The following is a 12,201-nucleotide window of genomic DNA, read 5'->3' as shown; positions in this document are numbered from 1 at the left end:
TTTGGGGGTTTTGCAGTGCTTGTAATTTGGCAGGATGCCATCTTGCTAATTTATTTTAAAATGGAAAAAATTCAGCATACCCAGTTTTTCCAAAATTGGACTCCTAAGAAGACATAGCAGAGAATATTTTATTTAGTGTATGTGTACACATCATGGTGTGTGTATAGTAGATGGAGGACAAGATGTATAAGTCAGTTCTCTCCTCCCACTGTGTAAGTTCCAAGAGTCAGATCAACAGGATTGGCAGCAAGTGCCTTTTACCCACTGATCCTGTCGACTGACCTGATTTTAAAAGCTCATGTATAGTGTTTGATTTTTTTTTTAATTTATGAATCTCTTAGTTGAATGCATGTTTTTGATATGAGAGTATATCTTACTTGAATTTGTCTAGTTTTACTATTAATATAGTAGTCGCTCTACCCTTGGAAAGATTTCTGAGATTCCCTGAAGCCCCTAGGATGCCTAAAACCTCAGACAGTAGATGTCATGTTTTCCTTACTCTTGCATACCTGGGATAAAGTGCAAATAAATTAGGCAAATCTTTATAATTAAGCATAGTAGATTAATGACATATTCTCCACCATATGTCTTAGTAGCAAGAACCTCAGCCTGTCCCCACCCCTACCACCAGGGAAATATTGTCTATAAACCCAAGACCTTGTGCATGCTAACCATGAGCTGTACCACCAAGCTGCATTTTTCATCCCATCATTTTTCAGGGTGAGAACTTTCACATTTTCACTAAAGCTTCTCTTTGTTGTAGTTGAATGCCAGAATCACTCACATGCCATATCATGACAACTGATCCAATAAGTAAATAATGAACATGTAGTAGATTGGAAACAGGATGATTCACAAAGCAGGCCAGATTGAGCATGATCGATTTAGATTTAATCATGCTATTCCAGTCAGCATACAGTTTAAGACATATGAATTGCTTATTTGTGTAATTTTCCATGTAATGTTTTCTGATTGTTATTGACCACAGATAAGTACAAATTGTGGGAAGTAAGACCATAGATAAAGGGATGACTACTGTACTTTCAGTATTTCGGTAGAAGATATTTCCTCTTGGCAGCAAGATGGCTGAACGGGTAAAAGTACTTTGAAGCCTGAAACAGTTCAATCGTCAGAACCCATGTAACAGTGGGAGGACAGAACTAACTCCACAGAGTGGTCCTCAGACCTCTGCGTGCACATGTGCACAAGTACAAGTAATAGAACAGCCTTTTTCGGCTTTCCAAAAACAAAGCTTTGCCAGGCGGTGGTGGCACACACCTTTAATCCCAGCAATGGGGAGGCAGAGCCAGGTGAATCTCTGTGAGTGTTAGGCCAGCCTGGTCTACAGAGCAAGTTCTAGGACAGCTAAGGCAGGTAAGCTTTAGGGGGAAAAACTCAACATTTTTAAGTAATAGCTTGATATTAATTGGCACTTATTTATATTGCAATGAAAGAAGTACTTTATTTTTTTAAGTAGCCATCCAGATGGCTCAGTGAGTAAAATGTTTGCCCCCAGAGCCTAATGACTTGAGTCTCATTCTCCGAAGCTGTGCACAGGAAAGAGCCAATTTCTAAAAATGGCTTCTGACTCATTTATGTCCTGGTATATGTGTACCATATACACTGACAACACACACATACAAATGCTATAGAACAAAGTAGTTCTTTTTTTTTTTATTCTTTTTTTTTTTTTTAAGATTTATTTATTTATTATGTATACAGTGTTCTGCCTACATACATGCTCGCAGGCCTGAAGAGGGCACCAGATCTCATTACAGATGGTTGTGAGCCACCATGTGGTTGCTGGGAATTGAACTCAGGACCTTTGGAAGAGCAGTCAGTGCTCTTAACCTCTGAGCCATCTCTCCAGCCCTCATTCTTTTTTAAGAGAGGGGCTGTTGAGATGGCTCAGCAGTTAAGAGTATTTATTGTTCTTGCAGAAGACCTGAGTTTGAGTCCCAGCATCCCTTGTCTGCTTACAACCAGACAGAAGTCCAGTTGCAGAGGATCCAACACCCTCTCTAACCTCAAAAGCAGCAGGCATGCATGTGGTGCAAATAACATGCAAACAAAACACTCATGCTCATAAAATCTTTTTTTTAAAAAGTGCTAAATAATTAACAGTTAATCAAAAGCAAACTACTTTCCAGATCACTTGCTCTTAACTCTGTGTGTGTGTGTGTGTGTGTGTGTGTGTGTGTGTGTGCACGCGCGCACACACATACACACATAAACAGATAAACTAAAGTAAATTGTCATTAATATTTACATAGTATCATAAGTACTTAAAAAGTTAATTTAGGGAGTTTGGTGAGGTTGCTCAGAATTGCTGCCCAGTCTGACGGCTGAGTTCACAGTCCCCAGGACCCACTTGATGGAAAGAAAGAACTGCAAATTGTCCTCTGGCTCCACTCATGCACAGTGGCATGTGTAAACATGGATGTGCACACATAATAAATAAAGTGTCTTTTTGTTGGTGGTGAGGTAATTTTGGGTTTCGAGACAGGGTTTCTCTGTGTAACAGCCCTAGCTAGCTATCCTGGAACTAGCTCTGTAGACCAGGCTGGCCTCAAACTCACAGAGATCGGCCTGCCTTTGCCTCCTGAGTGCTGGGATTAAAAGTGAGTGCCACCACCACCCCTGAAAGTTGTTTTTTTGTTTTTGTTTTTTTAAGTCTCCAGCACCCCTCTATGTGTTATCACAAGTAAAAAGTAACATACAATTTGAGCCTAAATAGTACTGTATAAAAATTTCATGTTTCTATCTTGTTTTCAGTTGTTTGGGGTGGGTGGGTACAGGCGTTCGAACCCGGATCCTTCTGTACACCAAGTGGTTCATCAATTAAGCTATATATTCAGCCCCTGTAATATCTGTATTGAGGCTTCATTTGTTTATGTAAACTAGATCTGGATTCAATGTTACCAAAATGTCTACCAAATTGCAGTAGATCAGTTGTTGACTGCTTCTGAATAAGCAATAAATTAACAAGTCGAAAAGAATGAACTATGGGAATGGTTATTGAATCAGGCTCCTTGAGGAGCTCATATTTACCTTGAAAATCTATAAATATATGAGGTAAATGATGACGGCAGCTTTCTTTTTTTAATTCATCAGTTAAAGGAGACATGAGGACATGTGTACATATAACTCCTATTAAAAATAATGAAATGATTGGTTAAGAATACCCACATGATGACTCACAGCCATCTGTACTCCAGTTCCAGGGGATCTGAACCCTCTTCTTTCCTCTGTGGGCACCAAATATGCACATGGTGCACAGACAGTACATGCAGGCAAAACACTCAAACACAAAAAAAGTTTTAAAGTAGTGGAAAATATTAGTTCGACAAAGAATTGCAAGAGATTAATGGTAAGTGTAATCTGGCATGTATTTTTTAGAGGGAATAGAATCCAGTGTTTGTAGAATGGTTAATGTAATAAAAGCCACAGTAAAGCTATTTTTGTCTTTTCATGCAAAAGATTCAACTAATTTCTTATACTCTTTATTACATAGGTTATAAGTCCTGAGAAGTATGACATAAAATGTGCTGTGTCTGAAGCAGCAATAATTTTGAACTCATGTGTGGAGCCCAAAATGCAAGTCACTATCACCCTGACATCTCCAATTATTCGAGAAGAGAACATGAGGGAAGGAGGTTGGAAAGCCAATTAAACATTCTCCTTTTCTTTTACCTTTTTGTTTTCCATTTACCTATCCTTTGATGGCATTAAGCCCTAGAAGGCAACATGCTGGCATTACATATGAATTAGATTTAACTTACTCAGCAATTAGTTTTGCTTTAGAACATTTCTAACAAAGTGAGTGCTCTTCTTAGTGATGTACTATTATAGAAAACATTATGTGATTGGTTTTCTTGATATATTTTTTTTCTTTCTTTTCTTGCAAACCTCAGATTTCTGGAAAAAAACCTTCAAAAATGGAAAAAAGTTTAAATGCTTGTTAATAACTAGGGGCTGCAATTTAACTTTTGCTAAGACAATCCTGGTCTTGCCTTGTCTTGATGAAAAAGTCTCATAAATTGGCGAACTATCTACAGCACTTACTTATAGTTGTTCTGTATATAGTCATGGATCTGGCCTGACCTGAAGTAACTTTTTCTAGTTCTCTGAGGTTGCTCTTTGGTTTTGCGTACTTTATAAATGCAGAACATGCTAATGCACACAGATTGGGGCATTTGGCCTGCATACCATCTAGAGCTCTTGATAAATGATGTGGATAAATGAGTTAGAGTACAGTTCAGGATTTTGTTTTGTTTTTTGTTTTTTAACTGAATTTGCATTTGTAGAACATGAAACTCTACTGGTGCCAGCAATGTTGCTTTAGGGACTGTTCTGTAACATTTTCAAAGCTTCCAAAGCATTTAAGCCAAAAGCATGATCATTGTCTGCAGTAATGTTGGTTCTCTTGTTTTATGGGTCAGATAAAATTTACTTTGTTTCCTTTCATGTTGTTTCTATCTATCTTAAGTTAAAATGGAATTAAATTTTACAGTGTTTGTTTGTAGTACAGGTTGAGGAGAAAAAAGATTATCAATTCTATTCTTTTAAATTTGTTACCTTAAGGCAAAACTATTATTTTCAAGAAACTGGGCTTTCTGTAGCCCAAGAAAAGAATATTTTAGTCAAATTTTCATTTCGAGGCATGTCTGATTCTGTATGTTTTATATGTACACCATATTAGGATTTTTAAATGTTGTATCTTAAGCTTTGCATTCTAAAAAAACGTGAATTTTATGTAAAGGATCATGTATATGAACATGAATTACCCTTGAAGGTCTGGCTATCCATGTTGTTGAAGAAAATGGTTCCTGAGTCAATTTGGCCAAGTTGTATGTAGCATATGATCCTTTACTTAGGTTTTTAAAAATCTAGTATGATATTTTATAAATTAATGTTGCTATATTTAATGTAAAATTATGCTTATATAACTATTTAGCTCTATTTCAAAATGCTTCTGTGTATTTAGCCTCAGTTCATTATCAAGCTATTTTATAAGTTAATGGTATCCTGTTGTAGTAAATCCTTAACATACCTTTCTAAAGGAAACAAAATTATATTTTTGTCTGACCCAGACTGAGATAGAATTACAGTTCTGAATTTTATAAATATGATCATGAGGGAAATGGTCAGCCTAAAATTGAAAGATTTTTCTTCAAGACACTGAGCTGGAAAGTTTGATATACAAAAGTGTAGAAACATTGTTAAGAGTGTTCCTTGCTGCAGATGACTGCAGTCAACCCATGTTTTTAGCTTTATCATGAAGATTGCTTCTTTCTAGCTACAGAATATCGGTATGTATTCTCTCTCACTGCAGCTCCTGGTGCTCTGTGTCTTCAAATCATTTAAAGCCTATAGCTTGCTTTGGGGAGTTAGTACAGGATGTAAGGAAGGCTTTGCCGGAAGAAAATTGTAAATCATGAGATTTGACTATGATATTCCCACATAGTGTAATAGCCTCTTTAATATGTAGTGGTCCTATTTGATATAAAAATCATTTAATAAAAGAAATAAATTGTTAAAATAACTGTTAAACACATGACAGATATCTTTTCTGGTAGTGTGTTTGACAGTTAACATGCAGTAAACATTTAATTGACTTTAAGCTTGAAATGTTCAGAATGCTCTAACCATTGCTACAGAATCTTTTCTGCAGCAAATCAAGTATTGTGTGTGTTTTTTTCTACCTGTAGCTTATCAGGCCCGGTCCAAAGCCTTCTAGCAGAAGGGATTGATTCCTGTCAGGGGTTGCTGCCAAGACATCGGAAGGATTTTTGACCAAGGTTTTCAAAAGCTCAGTGTCACATCTGCCATTTGATTAAGGGGGGATTTTGGATGCAGAGTCTGGCATTTTTTTTGTCCTTTGTGTGGCTATTTTGTTTGTCTTTTGTCTCTTCTAGAATTGAGCAGTGTTCACACTAGTTTTTAAGTAGTTGGGTGAATTATATTTTTACATAACCATGTTAATTGAAATTAATATATTCCCATTAACTTTTAATTATAAAATAGTGTGGACACAGCATGTCTTCTAATTGGCGATTAACCCCTTAAAATTTGTGAAATACATTCATGTAGGAAAAGAATTTGTATTTTGTTTTAATAAATTAATAGTTTCTTTGTTTTGTTTCATTGACTATTAGGGAACAAGTATGATTTTAGCACAATATATCTAAGGGGTTAATCTACTTAAAATATAAAAATGGGTACAAAAATCCACACTAAATTTAACAAAAATTTCCTACTTATAGCTCTTACTTATTTTTAACTTATAATAGGTGTTCTGGCATCATTGAATTTATATTATATAAAATCTACAAAGTTAGGCTTGTGTACAAAAAAATTATTGGAAGAATTTGTAAGATTCTGAAATACAGTAGATTTAGAAACCTTCTACATTGACCATAGTTGTCTGTTTACATTTTGACTTTAACGTATTGTAAATAAGGAGTCAGAGGGCCTTCTACATAGTCTTCATGTTGTGGAGAGTGGAAGTAGTTAAGGCAGATTTTCTTCTTTTTCAGGGTAGTTAGCTATCCTTTCTTTGTCCTTTCTCCTTATCTCATTTTTTAGATACCTTTTCATATTTCATCTATTCATGAGAATGAGAACTTACCTCCTAAGACTTCTAAATTTCTGGGCTGGAGAGATGGCTCATTGAGTAAGAGCACTTGCTGCTCCTGCAGATGACCCCATTTCAGTTCCCAGCACCCAGGGTCAGGCAGCACACAACCAACTTTGCTCCTGGCCCTGGCCTAGGGGATCTGCTGCCTTCTGGACTCTATGGGCACCCACAAAGATGCATAAATAAAAATAAAATTGATTTCTAAATTCTTATAAGACAAAAATTCAAGAACTTTACCCAGACTAACAGTACTCATTAGTTTTTATATTTCTTCTTTTGTTGCTCATAGTCATTTGAAAGTCAGTAAATTAATGTATCCTAAATTTATCATGGTTTTTGGTGCTCTCTAGCTACTGCTTATACTCAGCAGATTATTTTCTATAATTTTCCTGCATTTAAAAAATATACTATAAGCCAGGCATGATGGCTCACACTCTTAATCCCAGCTCTCAGAGGCTGAGGGAGGAGAATAAACCATGAGTTCAAGGCCAGCCTGAGCTATAGATGACCTTGTTTCAAAAACCAGAAAAGCAAAATGTACTAAAGTTGATGGCAACTCTGAATTAAATTAAGTATTAACTATTTGGTTATAGAATAGTTTGACCAGCAAATTTATTATCTTCTGCACGTTTTATAGGTATTTCAGATAAATATGTAGCTGGCCTTTTTGGATCTTCACTTTTGTGAATGATTTATTAATGTAAATTGGTCTTTGTTAATGTAAAGCTAATTTCTTGTCCTAATTTAGTTTCCCATTTTTTAAAGCTTTATTAAAAAGTAACACATTTTAACCAACTTAAAAAAGACTACATATTTACCATCAGAGCACTCTGCTTATGGCTTCTTTTCTGTACTTAATTGTATTTAACTGTGCTAGTTCCTGTAGCCTTTCTCTGCTTTACTCGTTGTTTCTCTCTGCTTGCTGTTTGGAATACTTTGAATGAAAACTTTTCACTTTAGAAAGCATTTCATATTCCCTTACGACATGCTAAAGTTCTGTTGAACATAAAGAATTGAATTCTCATAGAACTAAACCTCATTTTGGTCCTTTGGTTTTTTTTGTAATTGTTGTATTGACCATTCCATATTTATTTAAGTTCGTTCTTATATTAGCCCCAGAATAACCTAGAATACTTTACCAACTTGGTCTATTATTGTACATTCCCATTTAAGGTGGATTTTTGTGTTCCCTTTTGTCTTTGTCTTCTTTGTGCTGGTGCGCTGTGTCCAATAATCTTTCCTTTAGATTTCATTTTGGTGAGTAAGGTTTCTATTCCCAGAAAATTATTGGATCATGGAAGAGTTAATCTTAATTCTCCTTTTGTTCTTCATATTGTATTATGTAAATTTGTTGAAAGTTACTCCCTGGACGAATTAAACTGAAAAACTCTCAAATGGCTCACGTGACACTGATGCTACTTTAAGGAAGTGTCTTGCTCACCTGGTCAAACACCCATTCCTCACTGCATTTTGCCAATTCAATCCATTTTAGATGTAACCTCGGGTATGGTGAAAGACCCACCGGACGTCTTGGACAGGCAAAAATGCCTTGACGCTCTGGCTGCTCTACGCCACGCTAAGTGGTTCCAGGTTCGGAACATCATTTTACTTTTTTCTTGTAGCCTTATGAGAGAGTAGTTCAGTACATGTTTAACTATGCTTAAACATTTCAAAAGATTGCCTAAGCAACACTATTTTAAATTAAATCTCAGAAAATAAGGTATCATAGCTGAGTATAAAGATCTGCATTTTGCAGTTACTATTAATTTGACAATAAACAGGCTTGGGGGATGTTTGTACTCCGGGTTTTTTATTTTTAGTGGCTATATTTGAAGTTGACTTCTTCGGGAACATCACGTGTTTTTGTATATATATTATATTCCATAAGGCTGCAGATGAACTTTGCTTTAAATAATGGAATATGTGTTTAAAGCTTTGTGTATAGTTTTAAGATTTTCCCCTTTCTCTAAGTTGATGAGTGTAGGGAATGAAAGGTGAGGAACCGCTGCTTGGTTTAGTGACTTTGCAGACATGCAAAGGCACGGACCGGAAACCAAACAGATCTTCTCAACCTTCCAGTCCCTAGACAAACCTGTTAGCTCTTTACTTTTCTTTTCATTCCTAATTTAGGCAGAGTTTTTTCAGTTTACTGTTTTGTATGAACACAGGTCAAGGTTCACAGGGGATCAAGAAATATTATTCTTGTATAATCTGTTTACTTTGACCTAAATACTAGCTTTAAATACTAACTCTGGCATAAAATACTGCTGTAAATGGCAGCTCATTGAACCCAACTTAAATGTAATTATTTTTATTTTAATTTTTATCTGAGCTTCCATTGAACAGTGGTATTTTAACTTTTTTTCATCAAGGGATATTTTTGATATTTCTAAGATTAATTCAGTTGGTTTTTGTGTTGCCCTCAAGGCTAGAGCTAATGGCCTACAGTCCTGTGTGATTATCATACGTATTCTCCGAGACCTTTGTCAACGAGTTCCAACTTGGTCTGATTTTCCCAGCTGGGTAAGTACCTTGTGACAGCACCATATGAAAGATGAGCATTTAGAAGGGTCTTTTCTGTTTACTCTTTATCCTCTGACCCTCCATTTTCATTTACATACCGTATTTTTCTGTCTTGATAAAAATCCTGGGGATTTAAAAATGCTTACTTTCTTAAGATTTACTAATTAAAAAATTATGCTTGGGCTGGAGAACTTAGTGAGTAGAGGCATTTGCCAACAAGCCTGAAAACGTGAGTTCCATTCCTATAACCCATATGGTGGAAGGGAAGAATTGACTCCTAGAGCTTGTCCTTTGACCTGAACATGTATACCATGGTGCACAGAAGAGTAAGGAGACACACAGTGAAGGAGTGAGTAAATGAATAGTTCTTTAAAAAAAAATTAAGTGGGTTTGCAAATTTTAGAAGAAGAATTATACTGGACTGAGTGACAGCTCAGCTATGCAAGCTTGAGGGCCTCAGGTCAAGTCCCCAGAACTCACATAAAATACTGGGCATGGTGGACACACACTTGTCACCTTAGTATTGTGCTGGCCACAACATACTTGTCACCTTAGTATTGTGCTGGCCACGACAGGAGCATTACTGTCCAGGTTCAGAGAGAGACCCTTTCTCAAGGAAATTGGGTGTAATGAGCTATACGTGTGAGAACCTGTCTTAACAAACATAAAAAGACCCAATGCCTTTATTAAAGACAAACTGTTCGTGAATAGTAAACATTCACATAGAAATTTGTTCAGAAATAAAATTTAACCTGTTGATTTAAAAGTGGGTTATTAAAAATTAAATAGCCAAGGTTGCCAGGTGTGGTGGCTCATGCCTTTAACCGAAGCAGAAAGCAGAGGCAGGTGAATCTCTTGTGAGTTCGGGGACAGCCTGGTCTACAGAGTGAGGTAAAGGACAGCTAGAGTAGTTACAGAAAAAGAAACCCTGTCTTGAGAAAATAAAGCCCAAAAAAAAAAAAAAAAAGCCAAGTTTATCTTTTATTTTTTATTGTTTGTTTTTGTCTGTGTTTAAGAATTCCATGCTTTAAACCAGGCATTGGTGGCACACACCTTTGATCCCAGCACTCACAGAGGCAGGTTGATCTCTGTGAGTTTGAGGCCAGCCTAGTCTACAGAACTAGTTCCAGGACAGCCAAGGCTACACAGAGAAACCCTGTGTTGAAAAACCAAACAAAAGCCTGGACTTTGGACTTCAGACTTATAGGGGTCAATTGTTTTTTCCCAGATAAATTATACTTTTTTAGAGCTACAAATTACATACTTACTACACTGCAAAAACTTTTAGAAGGATGTGTTCCAAGTTCTTATGATTATTTCTAAGGGGAGTGCGAGAAGGAAATAATTAAGATAAAGAACTGTAATGTTTCATTTTTATTGAGGGAGTAGGGAGAGATACATGTGTTTGTTACTTGTGTGGTTAGATCTTCAAATTATGAATGGAATCCAGGTATTGTACATACCTGGTTTCACAGCACTAGGGAATCTTGAGGCAGAACATTGTAAGTTACATTGTAAGACCCTATGTCAAACAAGCCAAGTGAAACAAAAATACATGAATGAATCAAAGATGAATGCAACTGTGTATTTGAGGCAGGCATCATGCTAGAAGAGTAGCTGAGAGCTTCCATGTTGAGACAATGGGGGATGGATGGATATATGTATGTATGTATGTATGTATAACTAGGAATAGCATGGACTTTTGAAAACTCAAAGCCCACTTCCAGTGACACACCTTCTCCAACAAAGTCACACGTCCTTATCCTTCCCAAAACAATTCTACCAACTGGGGACCAGGCATTCAAATATATGAGCACGTACAGACCATTCTCATTCAAACTACCACATTTCCACTCCCTGCTGACATGGACTTGTGGCCGTACCACAATGCAAAATGAATTTAGTCCAGCCTCAAAAGTCCCCAGATTCTTTCACAAATCACAACAATTTTAGAAATTTAAAGTCTCTTGGAGTCTCAAGGCAGTCTCTAAAGCAAAAAGCAAGTTATACACTTCCAATATACAATGGCACAGTATACAGAACCTTTCCAAAGGGGAGAGGGGGTGCATAATGAGAAAATCTTGACAAAAGCAAGACCAAAACCCAATAAGGCAAATTCCAAATCCTGTAACTCTATGACTGATGTCAAAGGGCTTAGATTGTTTCTGCCTTCCAGTTTTGCTGGCTGCAACAGACTTCTCTCTGTTGTCCGGCTTCTACTCCCTGTCTGCAGCTGATGTTGGCAGACACCCCACAGCTTTATGCAGTGTCCTCTCTGAGCCTTCATGCAGGGATGCCTCTGCCACATACCTGGCCTCAGTGGTTTTCATTAGCCGTCAAGGTAGGTTCTACAACTGTAACAGGCTTCCTTAGACTGCCAGCCCCCAGATCGTGACAGGGAGATTTATGATTAATTACAAATGCTCAGCCTTAGTTTAGGCTTGCTTCTAACTTTTAAACTTAAATTAATTGTTTTTAACTTTTTAAACTTAAATTAATCCATTTCTATGTACTGCCCCAAGACTCATTTACCTCATCTACATACTGTCCATGCTGCTTTCCTGCTTCTTCTGTGTCTGGCTGGCTAGCCCCTAGCTGGCTACCCTTTCTCTCTGCTTGCCAGCCTCGCCTATCCCTTCTCTGCGTAGCTGTTGGCTGTTCAGCTTTTTATTAGACTAATTAGGTGCCTTAGGCAGACAAGGTGAACAGCAACACATCTTTAATTAGTTAAACAATTATTCTGCAATACAAACAAATGTAACATATTTTTGACTAGTTAAGCAAACATTCTGTTCCACAACACACAACTCTGTACTGTTCTATCGCTCATGATTCTGAAGCCAGAACCATGTGGCAATGGTGCCAAGTTTTTCTGCCTGCTTCAGATGGAACCTGGCCCCCTCCTCAAATTACATTTGCATAAACTTTCCTTTGTTGTTGCTCGTTTGGAACAGGTAATTCCTTAGGCCAGTGGTTCTCAACCTGTGGGTTGTGACTCCTATTGAGTCAGACAAACCTTTCACAAGGGTCACATATCA

The 12,201-nt window shown here is 37.0% G+C and overlaps 1 protein-coding gene across 2 annotated transcripts in view; it reads left to right on the top strand.

Annotated features, from left to right (window-relative positions):
- Zfr (zinc finger RNA binding protein) overlaps positions 1 to 12,201 on the top strand; it is a 65,029-nt gene that overhangs the window by 45,896 nt on the left and 6,932 nt on the right. Inside the window, exons 15-17 of one of the 2 annotated variants that reach the window (XM_059276562.1) lie at positions 3,515 to 3,656; positions 8,133 to 8,230; positions 9,068 to 9,163. In XM_059276562.1, the coding sequence (XP_059132545.1) occupies positions 3,515 to 3,656; positions 8,133 to 8,230; positions 9,068 to 9,163 (336 nt within the window). The remainder of the gene's footprint in view (positions 1 to 3,514; positions 3,657 to 8,132; positions 8,231 to 9,067; positions 9,164 to 12,201) is intronic. The other variant, XR_009382101.1, reaches the window with a different exon arrangement.

Source organism: Peromyscus eremicus, chromosome 11 (genome assembly GCF_949786415.1).
Source record: "Peromyscus eremicus chromosome 11, PerEre_H2_v1, whole genome shotgun sequence".
Classification (NCBI taxonomy): Eukaryota; Metazoa; Chordata; class Mammalia; order Rodentia; family Cricetidae; genus Peromyscus; species Peromyscus eremicus.
The sequence above is the reverse complement of the archived record's forward strand: the minus strand, read 5'-3'. Positions and strand labels throughout refer to the sequence as shown.